Source organism: Sturnira hondurensis, unplaced genomic scaffold, assembly GCF_014824575.4.
Source record: "Sturnira hondurensis isolate 20B ecotype Veracruz unplaced genomic scaffold, ASM1482457v3 Scaffold0024385, whole genome shotgun sequence".
Classification (NCBI taxonomy): domain Eukaryota; kingdom Metazoa; phylum Chordata; class Mammalia; order Chiroptera; family Phyllostomidae; genus Sturnira; species Sturnira hondurensis.
In genome coordinates, this window is record NW_028097016.1 from 870,083 (window position 1) to 891,315 (window position 21,233).

At 36.8% G+C, this 21,233-nt stretch overlaps 1 protein-coding gene across 4 annotated transcripts in view; it reads left to right on the forward strand.

Moving 5' to 3' along the window:
* The window catches only part of UVRAG (UV radiation resistance associated), a 287,802-nt gene that overhangs the window by 101,861 nt on the left and 164,708 nt on the right, over positions 1-21,233 (forward strand). For all 4 annotated transcript variants that reach the window (XM_037038443.1, XM_037038440.1, XM_037038441.1 and 1 more), the window contains one exon: positions 16,516-16,621. In XM_037038443.1, coding sequence (XP_036894338.1) covers positions 16,516-16,621 — 106 coding nt within the window. The remainder of the gene's footprint in view (positions 1-16,515; positions 16,622-21,233) is intronic.

The following is a 21,233-nucleotide window of genomic DNA, read 5'->3' on the forward strand; positions in this document are numbered from 1 at the left end:
AGAACAGATCAAAGCTCCAGAACAAATACAACTAAGCAATGAAAAGATAGTCAACCTATCAGATACACAGTTCAAACATGTAATCAGGATGCTCACAAAAATGATTGAGTATGGTCACAAAATGGAGGAAAAATGAAGGCTATGCAAAGTGAAATGAGGAGAAATGTGCAGGGAACCAACAGTAAAGGGAAGAAAATTGGGACTCAAATCAACAATTTGGAGAAGGAAGAAATAAATATTCAGCCAGAAAAGAATGAAGAAACAAGAATTCGAAAAAATGTGTAGAGCCATAGGAACTTCCAGGGCAACTTTGAATGCTCCAACATCCAAATCATAGGGGTGCCAGAAGGAGAAGAGGAAGCACAAGAGATTGAGAGCTTATTTGAAAACATAATGAAGGAGAACTTCCCCAGTCTAGCAAAGGAAATAGACTTCCAGGAAGTCAAGGAAGCTCAGAGAGTCCCAAAGAAGTTGGACCCAAAGAGGAACACACCAAAGCACATCATAATTGCATTACCCAAGATGAAAGATAAGGAGAGAATCTTAAAAGCAGCAAGAGAAAAGGAGACAGTTACCTACAAAGGAGTTCCCATGAGACCATCAGCTGATTTCTCAAAAGACACCACGCAGGCACGAAGGGGTGGGAAAGAAGTATTTGATGTCATGAAAGGCAAAGACCTATATCCAAGATTATTCTACCCAGCAAAGCTACTATTTAGAATGGGAGGGCAGATAAAATGCTTCCCAATGAGGTCAAGTTAAAGGACTCATCATCACCAAGCCCCTATTCTATGAAAGTTAAAGGGACTTATCCAAGAGAAAGAGGATGATCAAAACTATAAACAGTAAAATGACAACACACTCACAAGTATTAACAACTGAACTTAAAAACAAAAACAAACTAAGCAAACAACTAGAACAGGAACAGAATCACAGAAATGGAGATCATATGGAGGGTTATCAATGGGGAGGGTGAGGGGAGGGGGAGAATGGAGAAGAGGTACAGGGAATGAGAAGCAGAAATGGTAGGTACAAAATAGACAGGGGGAGGTTAAGAATAGTATAGGAGATGGAGAAGCCAAAGAACTTGTATATAGGACCCATGGACATGGATTAAGGTGGGGGAATGCTGGAGAGAGGGTGGGTGTAGGGTAGAGGGGAATAAAGAGGAGGGAAAAAATGGGACAACTATAATAGCATAATCAATATATTTAGAAATTGTTTTTGACTATTAAAGACAATAAGCATATGATATAGTTAAGAAGGTTAATTTGCATGAGAGGTTTTCTCTGAGCTCAGCCAGATTGTATAGTTGTTCTGTATAGCATATTTATAATATTGATGGAAATGTTTGTCAAGTCATTTAAAACTCAGTCCCAAGAAATTAGCTTCTTTGTGGTTTTTACTGTGAGACAGATGTTGACCTCATTGTGAAATATGTCAGTTGGGAAAAAGGCAGTTTTTTCCCCTCCTTTGTTTTTGTCATGAATACGTGAATTAAACACTATGTCAATGCCACTACATTGACCTTTATTTCTACAGAATGAGAGACTGGGCTGGTTGCCTTGTGAAAGAGTCTTGATTTGTGATACTTTTACCTTCTTCCAGTAAAGGACTTTCCCCCTCTTGCCATCTGAGAGTAAATTAGAAAGATGATTCCTTATCACTCCTTAATAAATTAGTGCAGATTTTCTACGAATGTTAGCGTTCTCCTTTAGAACCACAGTACAACCGTCAAAACCAGGAAGTTGACATGGACACATTACCGCCATCTAATCACACGCCACATTTGAGTTTCTACAACTGCCTCAGTGTCTCAATGTCCTTTATAACAAAAAGGTTCTATCCAGGACCACACATTGCATTTAGTGGTCCTTTCTCTTAATTCTCTGTCAGTCTGAAAAATTCCTCAGTATTTCCTTGACTTTATGACTTTGGCATTTCAAGTGATTTTAGGCCATTAATTTGGGTAGTGTTCCTCACTTTTGGTTTGTTTGGTGTTTCCTCACGAAGAGATTCAGTTTATATATTTTTGGAAGGAAAGTTATACAAGTGATGTGTTCTTCCACCCTACCAAGTGGTACTCGGTTCTGATTTGTACTGTTACTAGTGATGTTAACCGTGACTGCTGTGGACTAGAATGGTGTCTGTCAAGTTTTTCTTCTGTGAAGTTACTCGTTTTAGCTTTGCAATTTGTATTTTCTGGGGAGAGGTGTTTTTAGATTATGTCAATATTTCTCATCAAATTACCACCCATTAGTTTTAAAGTATATTGATATTTCCTGACTGAATTAATTATTAAAATGGTGGTTGTCAGATGGTTATTTTCTAATTCCGTCATCTCTTCCGTACTTGTCAGTTGACATTCTGTGAGGAGAAGCTTCCTTCATTTATTTTTCAGTCTATGTTCATGGATTCCTGTTTTACTAATAGGCGGTATAGGTATAATCTGTTATAGGTATAATTTTGATATTCAAATTATTCCAGGTTTGGCTGTGGGAACCTTTTTGAGTTAGGTTCTGTTTTCTTGTAACCTATTTTCATCACTCTTCGAGTACTTTCTTACTTTCTGGAACAATGTGTTCCATATTTTGCCTTTGTCCGTGCATTAGAATTAGTCATTCCTCTGAGGAGCTTTGGCTTCTTTTAGTAAAGAATAGTTTTTTAGAAACTGAGATCTGGGTTTCTATGTGTTCTTCGCAGCTCGGGCGTTACTGCACCCGGGCCCTCAGCCGAGAGAGCTAGGAAGTCTGTGCAGTGCACACCTGTGCACGTACACTCATCTGTATGTTTATATCATCCTTCTGTCTACGTACCTCTCTACCCACCTATTTACCTACATACTGATCCATGTCAAAACCACAAGTTCACAGAGGTATTGTCAATTTCGGTTCAATGCCACAGGTCATTTTCACTTTCATTTTGTATTTGTGACTCCCTGTTCCAAAAGTGAGAAACCCAGCTTCCCGTAATCTTCAGCAGATTTACTTTCTAGATCAATTCCCTCTGTAGGTAGTAATCTCCCGTTGGTGCTGCTGTCCCACTACTGCCAAGGAAATGCCATCCTCACCCCCCCTGAGGTTCCGCACCGCACGACGAGTCGTCATTCTCTTGCCTCCGTTCGGACTCCCCTGTGTCCTGGATCAGGCTCACACACTCTGGGCCAGGCTCCCACCCTTTCCCTGCTGCCTCCCATACTATATTGGGGGGGGGGTGGCTTTTTAAATTTAAAGCAGGTTACTTTTATTGTGCAGTCCTATATAGGAGGGAGGTGTGATAGGTGAAACAGCCTACTTGGGTAGAAATGGTGGCTAGCCTGGGGCCGTAACTATACTAAATGCTGCTTTATTGTTATCTAGTCTTTTCATCTAAACTATTAGATATTAGTTGATAATGTTGATTATCAACTGATCAACAGTAGTTGATGTTGATCAAATGTTGTTGATATTTTCACTAGGAATATTAATGTGGTTTTTAAGGACATGTGCTCAGTTTATGGATGATACAAGTATGCAGTGGTGAAAGACATGCTGCCGTAAGCTGCCTCTCTGAAAATACATGGGTAAATGGTAAGACTCTCACTTCATGTGTTCATAATGCACCTAGTAGTAATGCTGACGTTTCCTACCAGCCTAGTGATCAAGTATCTTTAAAATATAGAGCAAAGTGTTGCAGCAGTTTTGTAGAGACATGTGTATGGGGGCTGTCCAGAAAGTATCCCTCCATATAATATGAAAAATAGACACATTTATTAAAGAAAATAAAAGATACAAGAAACACTGTACGTGGGACAATGATGCCTCAGTCTCCTTCAAAGTAGGCTCCTCGGGACCTCTCACAATTCTCTCAATGCCCATCACCTGCCCCGTTGTGTTTTTCTGAATCCCATTTGAGAGTCTGAAATCTCTTCCCATTCAAAGGTGAATTTAGTTTTGGGAACAGCGAGAAGTCACAGAGTGCTCAATCTGGGCTGTAGGGAGCTGCGTCACCTGGGTGATTTGATGTCTCACCAAAAAAGTCTCCACGGAGATGTGCTGCATGAGCGGGCGTGTTGTCTTGGTGAAGCTACCAATCACCAGTTGCCCATAGCTGTGGCCTTCCGAATCGTCCGAATAGTTTCCATGTAGGAATGTTCCAAGCTTAACTCAAAATTTGATGCAGATTCTTACTCTACTTGCTTAGTCAATTTGAATGTGACAGCCCCAGGGCACACATGCTCACTCAGTGGCATCTACTGTCCCCTGACTGGTACAATGAAGTCGTCATTGTTCACGCTTGTGCCTTCCAGTTCATTCCCCTTGGCTGCCAAGTTACATTGATGTTGTGCAAACCACTCTTGTTGTATTAGCAGTGGCTGGACTCTTTCTGGACAGATGTCGTATGTGCGTGTGTGTGTGTGTGCCAGAAACTGAGAACGGCCATTGTTTCCTATTGCCAGTAACTTTAATTAAATCTTTTAAAAGAGATTGTTGGAAAAATTAGATCTAATTCTTCTTTGCACCATCCTTAGCATCTAGCTCAGCACTGTTCAGTATTTAGGTTCTGAATATATATTGATTGAAATACTTAATGGAATATTTGAGGGTGTCTAATAAATATTTGGTGAATTTTTTACTGTAGTTTTTAAGCAAATAGCATGATGTCTGTGTCTACAGGGCTAGTGGTACACCTCTGTAAGGACGAATGGTGATGAAGAGTCTTCAATTCTGGTGCTAAGGATTAAAAAAATAACAGCTTTATTAACATGTAGTTGACATAATAACCTTCACATAGTTAAGGTGTACAGTTTGGTAAGTTTTGATATACAAACATCTGTGAACCAGTCCCCGTAATTGACAATGAACATATTCAACAGCTCCAAAAGTGTATTTGTGCCCTTGGTAATCCCTTCTTCCCACTCATTCTTTCTCCATCTCTGTGCCTTTTTCACCATAGATTAGTTTGAATTTTCTAAGTGGAGTCATATAGTATGTGGGGTTTTTTGTCTGCCTTCTGTATCTCTAGATAATTATTTTGAGATTTGTCCATGTTACTGTGTTCAAAATACTGTGTTTAAGTGAAACCATGCAGTTCAAACCTGTATGGTTCAAGGGCCAACTGTAGTTTATTTCTTTTTTTGTTATTAAATTTTATTTCATTCTATGGATATTCCAAAATACTTGTACCTATCATATGACCCAGCCATTCTACTCCTGGGTATGTATCCAAGAGAAGTGAAAGCGTATGTCCAAATAAAGATTTGTATACAAATGTTTATAAGATCTTTTTTTTTCTATTAGTCAAAAACGGGAAAAAATCTAGATGTCCATCAACAGTTGATTCCTCTGTAAGGAACCATAGAATGAATTGTGAAATATTCCCACTTCAATTTTATTGGAGACATTGCATTGAGTTGCTATTCTTTGTTCTTTATATTTTTGGTAGAACTCACAGTGAAGCCATTTGTGCCAGAAGTTTTCTTTGTGGGAAGATTTTCATGAAAATTAAATTTCTTAGCTATAGGACTAATTAGGTTACCTAAGTCTTAACTTTGGTAGATTGTCTCTTTTAAGGAATTTGCCCACCATTTTGCCCATGTGGTAAAGTTACATGTCTGTAGAATTTCTAAAGTTGTGATTTGTATTCCTGCTATGGGTAATTTGGGTCATTTTGTCCTGGTTAGTCTAGCTCGAGATTTACCAATATTATTGATCTCAAACAACTAGCTTTTGGTATCATCGGTTATTCTGTATTGCTTTTGTTTTCTCTTTCCTTAATCTCAGTTCTTATATTTATTATCTCCTTGTCTTCTGCCAGCTTTGAGTTTAATTTGCACTTCTTAGTCTAGCTTTTTTATGGTGAGAGGTGAGATTATTGTTTGATGCTTTTCTAGTTTTCTAATACATGGTTTTAGTACTATAATTTCTCTCTAGCTGCATTTTGTGCATTTTGGTGTGTAATTTTTTCATTTTCATTCATTTAAAAATACTTCCTATTTTTCCTTTTGATTTGATTCATGGGTCATTTAGAACTTTCTTATTTGGTTTTCTCATATTTATATATTTTCCAGATTTAAAAAATTGATTTCTAATTAACTTTTATTGGGATAAGAGAAATTAACATCATATGGCTTGAATTCTTTTACATTTATTGAGACTTGTGGTTCAGAATATGTTTTCTAATGTTACACATTTCATGTGCATTTGAAAAGAATGTTGATTGGTGTGTTCTATAAATGTTAATCAGGTCAGATGTGTTGTTCAAGAGTTCTTTATCCTTACTTATTTTCTGTGTGCTGTTTTTTGGTTGTTGTTATTTATTCAGAGAGGGCTGTTAAATCTCTTACAGTGTGGATTTGCCTGTTTCATTTTACAGCTCTTTCACATCACATTTTGTTTCATGTATTTTCAAGCTATTGCTAGGTTCCTAAACATTTAGAATTATGTCATCTTTTCTTCAATTTTTATTTTATTTTGATTTTAGAGAGAGGGGAAGGGAGGAAGAAAGAGAGGGAGAAAGAAAGGGAGAAAGGGAGGGAGAGATACATCAGTGAGAGAGAGAAACACCAATTGGTTGCTTTTCACACGTGCCCAGACTTGGGACCGAACTTGCAACCCAGGCATGTGCCCCAACTGGGAGTTAAACTGGCGACTTTTCTCTTTGCAGGATGCCGCCCTACCAACTGAGCCAACCAGCCAGGGCTAGAATTAAGTCTTCTTAAGTTCTTTATATATAAAATTGCCTTCTTTTAAAAAAAGTTACTAAATTTATTAGGGTGACATTGGTTAATAAAATTACATAGGTTTCAAGGGTACAATTCTGTAATACATAATTTTATATCGCATTGTGTGTTCACCACCCAAAGTCAAGTTTCCTTCCATCACCACATGGTGATGCCCTACCCCTTTTTCTGCCTCCCTCACCCTTCTTTTCATCTGGTAACCACCCTACTGTAGTCCATGTATCTGAGTTTTTGTTTGTTTTTCTGTCTTTTTTGTTAATTTGTTGCTTTCAGTTTTATATCCCACATATGAGTGAAATCATATGGTTTTTTATTTTTTTAATCTGACTTATTTCACTTAGCATGACATTTTCAAGCCCATCCATGCTGTTACAAATGACAGTATTTCATCTTATGGCTGAGGGGTAGTGTTCTCTTGTAGGTGTATGTACCACCTCTTTATGTAGTCATCGAACGAAGGGCACTTTGGCTGTTCCCAGGTCTGATTGCAACATGCACATAGCAGTACATATGTTTTTACAAATAAATGTTTTCAAATTTTTCAGTTAGATGTCCAGAAGAGGGATTGCTGGGTCATATGGTAACTCTATTGTTAATTTTTTGAGGAACCACCAAACTGTTTTCTACAACAGCTCTACTAGGTTACATTTCCACCAGCAGTTTATGAGGGCTTTTTTTTAAATCTCCACAACTTCTCCAACACTTATTATTACTTATCTTTTTGATATAGCCATTGTAAGGTGTGAGGTTGTAGCTCATTGTGTGGTTTGAATTACATTTCCCTAATGCTAGTGAAGTTGAGCATCTTTTCATATATCTATTGGCTATTTGTATGTCTTCTTGGGATAAGTGTTCAGGTCCTCTGCCCATTTTTTAATTGAATTGTTTTTGTTGTTGTTGTTGAGTTGTATGACTTCTTAATATACAGGGCCTGGCACAAATAATGCCTCTTATTTTATTATAAAATCTTTTATTACAGTATCATAACCCTGTAATTCTGAAACATAACAATGTCATACTCAAGCATACCATATGACATTTTAGGTGAAATATTCAAATTAAAACTATAAAGTATTACATGCATATTATTACCCTACCAGCCACACTCAAGCAGGTCTTACTTCTGCTGGACCCTGTATTTTGGATTGTGACCTTCTATGGGAGGTGTTATTTTCCAATAGCTTCTCCCATTTGGTTGGTTGCCTTTTTGTTTTGTTGGTGGTTTCTTTTGAAGTGCAGAAGCTTTTTAGTTTGATATACTCCCATTCATTTATTTTTGCCTTTACTTCCCTTGCCTTTTAAGGTCAGATTCATAAAATCTCAAAGGATTTTGAGAAAACGTAGGTACCAAATCATGTATCTTCTTTGAATTTTATTGTTTTATGTGTTATATTTAGGTCTTTGATTCATTTTGAGTTAATTTTCCTGTATGGTGGCAAATAGGAGTCTAGTTTCATTCTTTTGCATGTGGCTTTCTAATTTTTCCAACATCATTTCTTAAAGAGTCTTTTTTTCTTCATTGTATGGTTTGAGCTCCTTTGTCAAAAATCATATGCCCATTGTAAATGCAGGTTTATTTATGGCCTCTCATTCTGTTGCATGGTCCGTGTGTCTGTTTTTTCTGCCAATACCATGCTGTTTTGATTATCGGTGCTTTGTAGTGTAATTGAAGGGAATGTGATGTCTCCAGCTTCATTCTTTTTTCTCAGGATTGCTTTGGCTCTTCAGGTTTTTTGTGGTTCCATACAAATCTGATGATGTTTTGTTCTATTTCTTTCTTTTTTTTTTTTTAACAATGCCATTGGGATTTTGTTGGGGATTCTGTTANCAGCTTCATTCTTTTTTCTCAGGATTGCTTTGGCTCTTCAGGTTTTTTGTGGTTCCATACAAATCTGATGATGTTTTGTTCTATTTCTTTCTTTTTTTTTTTTAACAATGCCATTGGGATTTTGTTGGGGATTCTGTTATATCTGTGTATTGCTTTGGGCAAAATAACCATTTTTACTATGTTATTCTTCCAATCCATGAGTACAGAATATCTACATTTTTTGTGTCTTCTTCAGCTTCTTTTAATAATGTCTTGTACTTTTAGTGTGAGGTCCTTCAAATATTTTGTTAAGATTTTTCCCTAGGTTATTTTATTTATTGCAACAGCAAAAGAAATAATTTTTTTATTTCTCTTTCTGAAATCTTATTATTAGTATATATAAATGCAGTGGATTTTTGTACATTGACTAGGTATCCTGCAACTTTACCGTATTTGGCTGTTTATTGTATGGTTATTGATCTATTCTGGTTTTTAATCTTAACAAGAGATTAAAACATGGCAATTTATAGTGTTTTTAGAAAATCATTTTCTTTTCGTGGGTTTTTTAGTTTATTGGCATAAAGTTGTATATAATATTTCTTTTAATTTTTAACATCTTGTCCATATCATAGCTTGTCCCCTTTCTTATTTCTAATTCTGAAGTACTTTTGTATTTAATATACTTCTTTAAGTATGTTTATTACACAATGAATATATTTTAAATTAACCTTGCATTTTAGCACATGGATAGTATTATGAAAATGTCTGGAAAGGATTTGGCCTGAGCTTATGCCAAATGTGGTTCCTCTTGCCTGAAATGAGTTATATGAGATGTAAATTGGAACTCTGAGGAGTTGATTATTGTGTAACTGTAACTTCATCAGTGTTATTTGCTAGTTTTGGGGGCACATGTTGGTTAGACCGGACACCCTTATTGTCCCATGCTTTTATAGCAGCCACCATCTCCTCAATATAACTTTCCCACACACAATGTTACCATTTACTTTTCCACGAGAGTATGTTAATTTCATAAGTAGTGTTCTGTTTTATTTGATTCTATTATCATGAGACTGTGTGTTCTTCTCAACTATGTTCATGGTCTAGACAGAGGAATGTAGAAGCAGGCTTTAGGGTAGACTTATGGTGTTTTGGGAAACTATCATATTTAATAAACCCATCAACAAGTGTGTGAGTGATTCCCATGTGTCCAAGACTGCTGTAGGTGATGTGGACATGAAAAAGATTTCTCAGGCATTAAAAAAAATGCAGCAACTTGACTCTGACCGACACTCCCAGACTGCCTCTCATGACATTGCTCTCACGCACCTTTTCCTTTGGCACACCATCTACTCCTTGCTCTGAGCTGGCAACGCACTCCGTGTCTTCACAACTTTGAATATCTGTTCCCAGTGCCCTAAAGGGCTGTCCATTTCGTACAGTCCTCAGAGTCTTCCCTACCCTTTCTTCAGATTGAAACTTAAATCCTTTCCCCTTTAGTAACCTATTCCCAAGAACAACTTATCTCAGGCTAATGTCTCCATTTTGAAAGTATAATTAGATTTGTAGATCCAGATAATAACTCTAGTTAAGGTTTTTGACAAGCTATGTAATGAAAACTTTGGGAGCAAAATAAGCTAGATGATAGTAAAAATAGGAAGATTTATAATTGCTCGATGACTTATTATCAACCTACACAGTCATTTCGGGGTCATTTGTTGACATAGCTTTTCTTTCCCTAATCAGAAAATAAGTTGATTATACAAAGTATGGCCAAAGTAGATTTAGAATTGTGAGAACACAGAACACAGTTTATGCTCGTATTATTATATACTAATTATTGTATTACTTTCCATATGAACAACAGCAAACCTACTTTCCTCCCACCCTGTATTTGAATAGTTCTGTCTTTATAAACAGAATTCTGTTTTCATCTGTTCATTTAGCTTTGTGCAGATACTGCTGCTTTCCAGACTGTAGCGTTGTGTTCAGTCGTGATATCCAGTGTGGTAGCTCTCCAGCTCCGTTCTTCTTCAACACTTACTCGACTGTTCTAGGACTTTTCCATTTTCCTGTAACCTTAGAATTAGCTCGTCAATGAAAAAGAAGAGACTGCTAGGGTTTTGATTGGGATTGCATTGATTATATAGAGATAAATTTAAGGGAAACCTTGGCTTCTTTTTATTTCTTTTTAAAAACTAAACAAAATTCTTTCAATTGCAGTTGACATAATTGTACAACATGGTGATTAGACAACACAGTGATTAAACATTTATATAAACTTATGAAGTGATCATCACCCTGATAGAGACTTGTCTTCCTAACAATACTGAGTCTCTCAATCTGTGAAATGGTATGTCTTCATCTGTTTAGGTGTTTTTAAATTTTTTTCAGTAGTGTTTTTTAGTTTATGTTATAGTGTATAGGTCTTCCACATTTTTCATTAGAATTCTTTCTAAGTATTTGTTGATACTAGGTAAAAATACCAGTCAACTTTTGTATTTTAATTTGGAACCTTGCAATCTTGCTAAATTTATTTACTTGATTATAGATTGATTTTTATTTTCCCATGTTCATAGATCATCTGGGTATTGATATTTTTGCTTCTTTCTTTTTGATATTTGTGAGTTCTTTATTTCCTTGTTACAGTGGTTTGGACCTTGAATACAGTGTTGAATAGAATGGTGAAAATAGACATCTTTACTTATTTTTGATCGTGAGTATAACATTAGCTGTAGATTTCTTTGTATAAACACTTAATCAGATTGAGGAAGTTTAATCTGTTCAGGGTTTTTTTGTTTTAATCATTTTTTCTAATTTTGGGGGGAGGACATCTTGTGAGATAATTATATAATTTTTCTCTTTCATTCTCTCCTGAATTTGTATTCATTTGAGGTATTTGTATATAATTTTCTTTTCTTGTCACATTGTTGTCATATTCTGGTATCAGTGTTAGACCAGCCTCATAAAATAGCCGAAAAGTGTTCCCTCTTCTTTGACAGATTTTGTTAAGACTAGTGTGTCACCAGTGAAGCCATTGGAACCTAGAGTTTTCTATGTGAGAAAGTTTTTAACTACAAATGTAGTTTCTTTAACTGATAACAGCTATTGAGTTTGTGTTAGAATTTTCCAGCTTTTAGCAGTTTGGCTATTTCATCCAGGTTGTTGAATTTATTGGCACATTGTTCGTATTTTTTCCTTAATTCCCTTTAAATGTCTATAGAATCTGTAGTGATGTTTCCTCTTTGTATTTTTGATGTTGGTAGTTTAGGTTTAGTCATGTCTCTTTTTTTAAATTTATTTTTTGATAGAAGGGAGAGATAGATAGATGGGAGAAGGAGAGAGAGATAGAGAAAGAGAGTGAGTGGGGGGTGGGGAGAGAAAAACATTGATTTGTTGTTCTGGGTATTTACACATTCACTGGTTGATTTTTGCACATGCCCTGATCTGCAACCTTGATGTATTGGGACGACACTCTTAACCACCTGTGCTACCTGGTCAGGGCTAGACATCAGTTTTTATCTCTTGTTCGTTCTCACTTTTTACATCTACACTATCCCTCCTTTTACTAGTTTAATTTAGGACAATGCCTAATGTTTGCTGAGACTGTTGCAATGACCTCACACTGGCCTTTCTGTTTATAGTCTTGTTTCCCAGTGCCCCAGTCACCTTGTTACAGGAAGAAAGACCTTTTTAAAGTGCAAATGCAATTAAATTTTCTCCAGCCTAAAACTTTTTAATGATTATTGAATACCTTCAGAATAAAAATCTAGGCTTCTTTGTAAGGAACACAAAGCTATTCATGATAAGGTCTCTTTTTCTCAATAGGCTCCTATACATCACTGCCTTTGTAGGGGTTTTGATTTGTCATTCCTCCTCTTAAAATTGAATGAAGCATTTCAGATGTGATAAGATCAACACTAAGTAGACAAAAATTGTAACTTTTCCTTTACTGAGATTATTGTTAATATCTCATCGATATTGTCTCAGTATTTATGAATATTTATTTGATATAATACCTTTTATTCAATGTATCTTTACAGTCACACCAACATCTAACCTCAAAGCATTATTTTTTAGCCCAATTTCAGTTGTACTGTTAACTCAAATCATATTAAGTAACAGGGATGCCACATTCTGATTATTTGCGATAATCAGAATACCTATCAAATAGCTACTTGGTTCCTCCTCCTCACACCAGTGATGATGAGTTTTGTTTCAACTTCAGTGTGTTAGTGTTGTAACTGACCAATCACCCGGATAACTAGGTGATCATGTACTTCTTGCTTTACAGTATCATTTCATAGTCTGCAAAATAAGAAACATTCCTCTGAAACTGGCTAGCTGGTTTGGAGGTAAAGCAGTTGTTTCTTTTCTTGTTAATTTTTCACCTCCTCAGGCTCAGGGGAATCAGGATGTCCCATGTTATGCCTAAACGCCTAAACACTTCAAACTTTTATTCTGCTGTTGGGTTTGAAAGGGGGACGTTATTAGCTCTGTCTTGATGTAACAGGGGCTCTGGAAGTCTATTTGGATAACACTGAAGATTGGAGGAAATGTGACTCTGTCTGTGTGTTTTAAGCCCCTAAGGTAAGATCAGAAAGCGTCTGGGGCAGTGAGAGCCAAATAGTTGAAGTCATACATTAATTATGGTCATGAATCATTTTTATTTTTAAAGTCTTTACCATTTGACAAGGTTGTTTGCATAGTACCAGTGAGTTTTAGGCAGCATTTTCCCTCTTTTAAAGTAACAGGGTATTTTGTTGATTTCTGTTCTAGGTTGATAATGCCTATCGTTGTTAGAATTATGATAATATTTTTAGTAAAAATAGTGTTTCCCTACCCAAATGAGTTGTCTTTAATTTGCGTGCTCTTTGTTTTGAATATATTATTTTGAAATTATAAATATAGAAAACTATCATATTAATCTTTCAATCTCCCACTGTTCATTAAAAAATAATTAAATCTTGGGACTGTGTTTTATAATGAGGCATTAGTCAACATACAGTCAGCAAAACTTTTTGAGTGCCTACTTTGTGTCCTGTTCTGTGATATGCACTGGGAATGTACGTGAAAAAAATTTTTTTTCCCTCGGAGAGGAAATAGACAAGGAAATAAATAGCTGCTCTTAAGTGCGGTTCTGTAATCTTTGTCAGCAGCACTGTGTACACGATGCCATGGAATTCCAGGAGAAGGAGTGCCTCCACATGTCTAGAATAGTCTGTAAAGGCCTTTGAAAAAAAGGTTATGCTTGAGCTGCCTCTTAATGGATCACGAGTGTACTTATCTGTTTAATAGCCAGGAGAAACCTGGAGGGAGATAGGGCAGCTCGCTGAAAGGGTGCAGGAGCGAGGAATGGCGTGATGTGTGTGGGGAACTGTCAGAGCTCCAGCGTTGCTGGAGTGCGGTGTGCAAGATAAGGGCGTCGAGAAAAAGGGCTGCAGTGTGCTGGGAGCACGTTGCAAAGGGCTCTTCCTCGCTTTTAAATTTCTTTAGAGCCACCTTTCTAAGAGAGTATTACTTTCAAAAGTGTGCATATACACACCCAGAGCAAGAGGTAGTAGGATGATTCTATTGGGTTCCTTAAGAGCCTTGAGGAAGTTGCTGAATAACTGATCTCGTGAGCAAATTAGCTGTAATGAGAGCTGCTCCCTTTCAGATGACCTAAGAAATCCTTAATAACTGCCAAGCAACTTCCAAAAGTGCATAATGTATCATGAATATTTTTAGTGTGTAGTGTAGTAATAATAATAATGATAATAGTAATGTTGGCACAGGCATTGATGCCATCAAATCCCTAGTAACATTAGCCTCCTCATATATAGGGTAACTTTCAGGTTATAATATTGACCAGTTTCTAAAAACTGAGGTAAAATTTACAAATAGTGAAATGAGTAGCTCTTAAGTTTAAATTCTATGTCTACTCATGGACCCCTTGCCCCAGTCAAGATGCAGAACGTGCCCCTCACGTCCGATCATTCCTCCGCTCTGCCTGCTCTTCGCCGGTCGGCCCCACCCCACACAGGCAGCTAGCAGCTCTTGGTTTCTGTCTCCCGACGCTGCTTTTACCTGTTCGTGAACTGTGTGTGTGTAAATCGTACAGTATGTGCTTTTTTGTTTCTGGCTCATTTCACTCAACATAATGGTTTTGAGACTCATTTATATTATTGTGTCAGTGGAGTGTTCTTTTATCGCTGAGTAGAATTTCATTATATATCACAATTTGTTTATTAATTCTCCCGTTTGATGGACATTTGGGTTGTTCTCTATGAACATTCTTATACACACCTTCCTGTGGACATACGTTTTTGTATGTCTTGAGTGAATACTTAAGAGTAGAAATTCTGGGTTGTGCGTTAGATGTCTGCTTAACTTTATAAGGGACAGTTTTCAAAATGATAGTGCTGCATGCAAGTCCCAGTTCATCCCATCCTTGCTCCCATGGAGTGTTGTCATTTTAATTTCAGCTGTTCTAACAGGTGTGAAATGGTATTTTATGATGCTTTTAGTTTACATTTCTATGATGACTAAAATGTTGAGCACCTTTTCCTGTGTTTACTGGCCAGTCTTATATCTTCTTTTGTGAAGTATTTCACACTTTTGCTCCTTTTTAATTAGGTTGTCTTTTTGTTACTGGTTTGTAAGAGTTCTTTAAATACTCCAAACACAGTTCTTTGTCAGTCGATGTTTTGCAAATATTTTTTGCTAGCCTGTGGGCTGCTTTTATGTTTTCTTAATGACATCTTGAAATGAACAGACATTTTTTAAAATTTTGGTAAAGTCCAATTTATCCATTTAAAATTTTATGGTTAGTGCTTTTTGTGTCTTCTCTAAGAAATTTTTGCCTAACCCAAGATTTCAAGAGATTTTTCCCATATATTTTTCTAGAAGTTTTATGATTTTTAGCTTTTATGTTTATTATGATCTTCTTCAATTCATTTTTTTGTGTGTGCTGAAGGTTCGATTCTCAGTCAGGGCACATAGCTAGGTTGTGTGTTAGATCCCCAGTCGGGGTACATGTGGGAGACAACCGATTTTGATTTTTTTCCTCTCACATCAATGTTTCTCTTTCTCTCTCCCCACTCCTTCCTCTCTCTCTAAAATCAATAAATATGTTTTAAAAAATAAGCCTTGAAATCTGGCACATTACAAGATTGGTTTATCTCTTCTAGATATTTTTGTTTTTCTGTATGAATTGGTGTATCAGCTTCTTCTTGATTTCCATCCAAAAGGACTGTGATTGTGGCTGCAAAGCCACTGGCCCGCACACCGAAACTCCCCCGAGTTTGTGTGTTCACCTGTGTCCTCTGACTGCTAGTCATACTAGTTGTTTTGTAGGTTCCCAGTGATTTTCTACATGAAAATCGTGTCATCTGCAAATAAAGACAGTTTGACCAATTTTTATATTTAAGTGTATAAGAAACACACATGCACACACACACACACACACACACACTATATTGGAGGACAGAGACCAAGAAAAACACAAACTTATAATTAAACCAAAAAAGAAAATAACTCAATCTTTTTTAATGTCGCTTGTTTCAACCTGGCTGGTACTTTAAATCAGTCTTCTTAACTGAAATCATTGAATTTTTTATAGATACTCATAAGTAATATTAAGTCTTGATAGCAATCATGTTCTCCTGGTGACTTTAGCAATCCACTGAACTTCTCTGGGGCCTCGGTTTCTGCATCTGTAAAATGATAGGATTTGACTAGATGGTTTTCTAATGTCTCTTCCAGACTCCTGTGAGTTCTTCAGTTTAGTTCTCAATGTGTCAGAGGCAGTCAGGCAGGTATAGAAAGTGCGCTTCTAGAGCATATTGTGTTTCATTGTAAATATGCTAGAAAACTGTGAAACAATCAATTTGGGTTCATTATTAATTCTGTTTATCCTGGAAGATTTGTCCTCATTTCTTTCCATTTATATCTGTGCTTCAGTGTTGAAAGTTAGTTACTTAAATTTTTCTACATCTTTTATTTCTAGGCTTCATAGAGCCCAGTGTGCAATTAAACAGACTCAGGTAACTGTTCAGAAAATTGGAAAGGAAATTGAAGAAAAACTAAGACTCACATCTACAAGCAATGAGCTGGTAGGTTTTTTATATATTATCTGTATAAACTTGATTTCTAAGTATAATCATCATATGCTTCTTATATTAATTTCTTTTCCTCCCCCAAAAAACTTTAGGTAGTTTTCTATCTTTTTTTTCTTAATGTTTCACTGAGACGTCTGTTGGCATTTAAATGTTGGGAATAAACTTTCACATCTGCTACTAATGTAATGTACAAAGTGCTTGCCTCTTTCTGCTAGATAATACTTTAGATTACATAGAATTACTTAGAAGATAATTAAAAGCTATTTTATTAATGTGTTATAAATGTGAACTTTACACATGAACTGTATAGTGAATGAAAAATAGCTGCCAGAAGAAAAAAATCTTTAAGGACTTACCTACTATTAAAAGATGAATTTAAAATTATTTGGATTGAATTTATTAAGCTGGTTTATAGACAGTTCTCTTTTTACAGATTCTTTTAATGAGGCATTTCCAAAGAAATAGAATTCCATTCCAAATAAACAGATTTAAGACATTAGTATAATTTTCAGTTATTCTTTCTAGTAGAGAAAAACAATATTTCTTTTGGAATAAAGATTCTGTCTTTCTAAGTAGGGTAGTGGTTATAACTAATACATTGAGCTTTTCTTAAAATGAAGCCACATGGCTATGAATAGCTTTTGATGAAATTACTGCTCTGAATTATAATATTTAAAATAAAATTTAAATTCTAAATGAAGTCCTAACTAAAATATTTTCAAAGTTATTTGTTTGCACAAACTCATCATTATAGCTAGGCGGTGTCTTCCAGTTGTCATTTTTAGCAACGCCAACCTGGCAGAGGGCCTTATGTCATTACCCAAACAGAAATTTCATGTTACCTTGAAGTTTTGCCCAAGATAATAATTTAGATGAGCTATTGAAATACAGCATTGTAATTAACCTATACAGACTTCTCTCTCATGGACTTGGAAATTAATAAATGAAAACCTATTTAAACTATATATAATTGCTGATATTAATGTATAAATGACAGTTTCATACAGTTCAGCCTAATATATAAAATATTTTATGCTGTACCTGGCATCTAGCAGGCATACAAAATATTGTAGCTGCAATAGCTGTAGTAGTGATTCTTATTATTTATATGACTTTTCTTGCCTATGGCAAATCTTTTATTTTGGAGAGGCTGTTAAACCGCCTCTTGTTGTAACTTAGGCCCAATAAAGGAACAGATTCCAGACCACAAATATATTGGAGGAGAAGGAAAAACAGCTAATTTTAATCTTTTCTATATCGCACAAAAATGCCACACTTTTAGAACCTTTGTCTGGGGAGAAATTGCTCGGTTTTATTTTTCTCATTTTCCTCCCCCAAGGCAAGACTGGGAATTTACTTATTTCATTAAATAGCCACATATGCTTTGTCTCAGAATGGAAAAATGTATGTTTAATCCTATTTTTCTAGAATATAAGTGGCGACATACAGAGCAAGGTGATAGAATATGTGAGTTTAAAGAGGTCGGGTTCGGAGGGTCACTGTGTGGTTTTACGCTGCTAATCAACCTAGAAGAAAATTGTTGGATGTTTGAACTGAAAGTGAACCTAGACATCATCTAGTCCCCTAATAACCCCACTTGAAACCACGCCCCTCTCAGTACATTCTGCCCACGTATCTGCTTTATTTATCCCCGTAGTAGTTATTCTCTTTGAACATGCTGCGTATCTTGCATATATTTTGTCTCTAAACTCTGAAGAGAGGGAATTTGTCTGTTTTTTTCTTTCCCCACTGGTATATTCCCCAGTGTCAAAAAAAGTGATACACAGTAGATGCTCGATAAATATTTGTTGAATTTTGTCCTCTTAGAGAAGGATAGGAAAAATGAGACCTGGAGCAAGGAAACAATTTTCCCATAATCATTTAACAAGTAGAGACAAATTCTGGTTTACGTGTCTCCTTTCAAGGAGTGGTGCCATGTATTTGTTAAGGATCTACTTAAAGATTTACCTGTAGCAAATCAGAAACTTGCAGTATTATCTTTTATTTCCTCATTTCCTTTCCAAGTTGGCCCAAGGTCATCATACTCCATTCCAAGCATTTTCAATGTATAAGGGTTAATTTTAATTTTAGCATAAGTAAACACAGTTAGAAGGCATATATGCCTCTGAAAGAAATCAGATCTCTAAGAAATTGGGTTTGTATTGATGAGTTTCAAAGACTCTGCATCTTCTCACATTCCATTTTGGGGGGCATTTAATTAGGTTGCTTATGCAATTTCTTCTGTTGTCATTTTGCATTTTTGCATATATGCTTTGGATTTGGTAATATATCTTCTCTGTATCTGTTGAGATACTGCGTATATATGTTTTCCTTTTTAATCTTTGGTCTTTGAAGGTTAATCCGTCTTCACATTCTTGGGGAAAGCCCCTCTTGATGAATTATTCTCATTTTTTATGTTTTTTAAATATATATATGTATATATTTAAAGATTTTATTTATTTATCTTAGAGAGAATGGGAAGGAGAGAAGGAGAGAAATATCAATGTATGGTTGCCTCTTGTGAGTCCCCTGCTGGGAACTGGCCTGCAACCCAGGCATGTGCCCTGACTGGGAATCGAACCGCAATCGTCTGGTTCACAGGCCCGCACTCAATCCACTGAGCTACATCAGCCAGAGCAAAAAATATATTTTATTGATTATGCCATTACAGTTGTCCTTTCCCCCCTTCATTCCCCTCCACCCTGCACACCCCCTCTCCCATTCCCCCCCTTTAGTTTATGTCCATGTGTCTCAAGTTCTTTAGATTTTATATTTTCCATACTATTCTTGCCCTCCCCCTATCTATTTTCTGCTTACCGTCTATGCTACTTATTCTCTGTACCTTCTTCCCCCTTCTCCTCCTCCCACTCCCCTGTTGCTAACCCTCTATGTGATCTTCATTTCTATGGTTCTGCTCCTGATCTAGCTGTCCTCTTAGTTTGCTTTTGTTTTAGGTATGGTTGTTAATGACTGTGAGTTTGCTGTCCTTTCACTGTTCATATTTTTTATCTTCTTTTTCTTAGATAAGTCCCTTTAACATTTCATATAATAAGGGCTTGGTAATGATGAACTCCTTGAATTTGACCTTATCTGAGAAGCACTTTATCTGCCCTTCCATTCTGAATGAAAGCTTTGCTGGATAGAGCAATCTTGGATGTGGGTCTTTGGATTTCATGACTTGGAATACTTCTTTCCAGCCCCTTCTTGCCTGTAAGTTCTCTTTTGAGAAATCTGCTGACAGTCTGATGGGAACTCCTTTGTAGGTGACTGTCCCCTTATCTCTTGCTGCTTCTAGGATTCTCTCCTTATTTTTAATCTTGGGCATTGTAATTATGATGTGCCTTGGTGTGTTCCTTCTCAGGTCCAACTTCTTTGGGACTCTCTGAGCTTCCTGGATTTCCTGAAAGTCTATTTCCTTTGCCAGATTGGGGAAGTTCTCCTTTATTATTTGTTCAAATAAGTTTTCCACTTGTTGCTCTTCCTCTTCCCCTATAATTCGGATGTTGGAACTTTTAAAGATGTCCTAAAGGTTCCTACGCCTCTCCTCACTTTTTGGAATTCTTGTTTCTTTATTCTTTTATAGTTGGATGTTTCGTTCTTCCTTCTGGTCTTCTCCCTTGATTTGAGTCCCAGTTTCCTTTCCATCACTATTGGTTTCCTGTTTATTTCCCTTCATTTCAATGAGTTTAGTCTTCATTTGTTCCTCTGATTTGTGACTAAAATCAAGCAGTTCTATGAGCATCCTGATCACCAGTATTTTGAACTATGCATCTGATAAGTTGGCTATTTCTTGGTCGCTTAGAAGTATTGGCTCTGAGGCTTTGAGCTGTTCTTGGGCCATAATGTTTTGGTCTGTTCACACCTGTTATGTGTGAGGGGCAGAGCCTTAGGTGTTCACCAGGGCCGGGCGACCCAGTGGCTGGGTTGTGATGCTGTGTGTGGGGGCGGGGTCAAAGAGGGGCAATGGCGGTCCCCTCTGCTGCTTCCCACTGCTGGGGCCTGCGCAGTCTGTCTCACTGCTCGCTCCTTCGCCTGGTTTATCTGCTTGCGAATGTGTGACCATAGTCAGCCAGCCACCCCGCACCCTCACTGGGTCCACCCGTTGCCACCCCACATGTGGGATCTGCCAACCGCCACCCATGAGCCTGGGTTGGTCTGGCCAAGTTTTCCTGTGCAACCCTGTTCCACCAGCCGCTGGCTCCGCCCCTGTTACTGGTCTGGCTGAATGGTTCGTTGTTGTCGGACTTCCGTATAGTTCAGTTTTCTGTGTTTTGGTTGCGCTTTTGTTATTAAAACTTTGTTGTCTTTAAAGTTGGTTGCGCGAGGAGGCAGTGTTTCCACCTACACCTCCATCTTGGTCGGAAGTCAAATTATTCTTTTTACGTATATTACTAGATTTAATTTGCTAAAATTTTGTAAAGGATTCTAACATCTAGTATATTCAGGAGGAATATTGGTCTATCATTTTGATTTCTTGTAATTTGTCTGCTTTTGTGTGATGATCATCTCAGCCACATCTAGTAGTCGGGAAGGATTTCCTCTTCTGTTTTCTGAAAGACTATGTTCAGAATTAGAATTATTATTGAATGTTTGGTAGAATTTACTG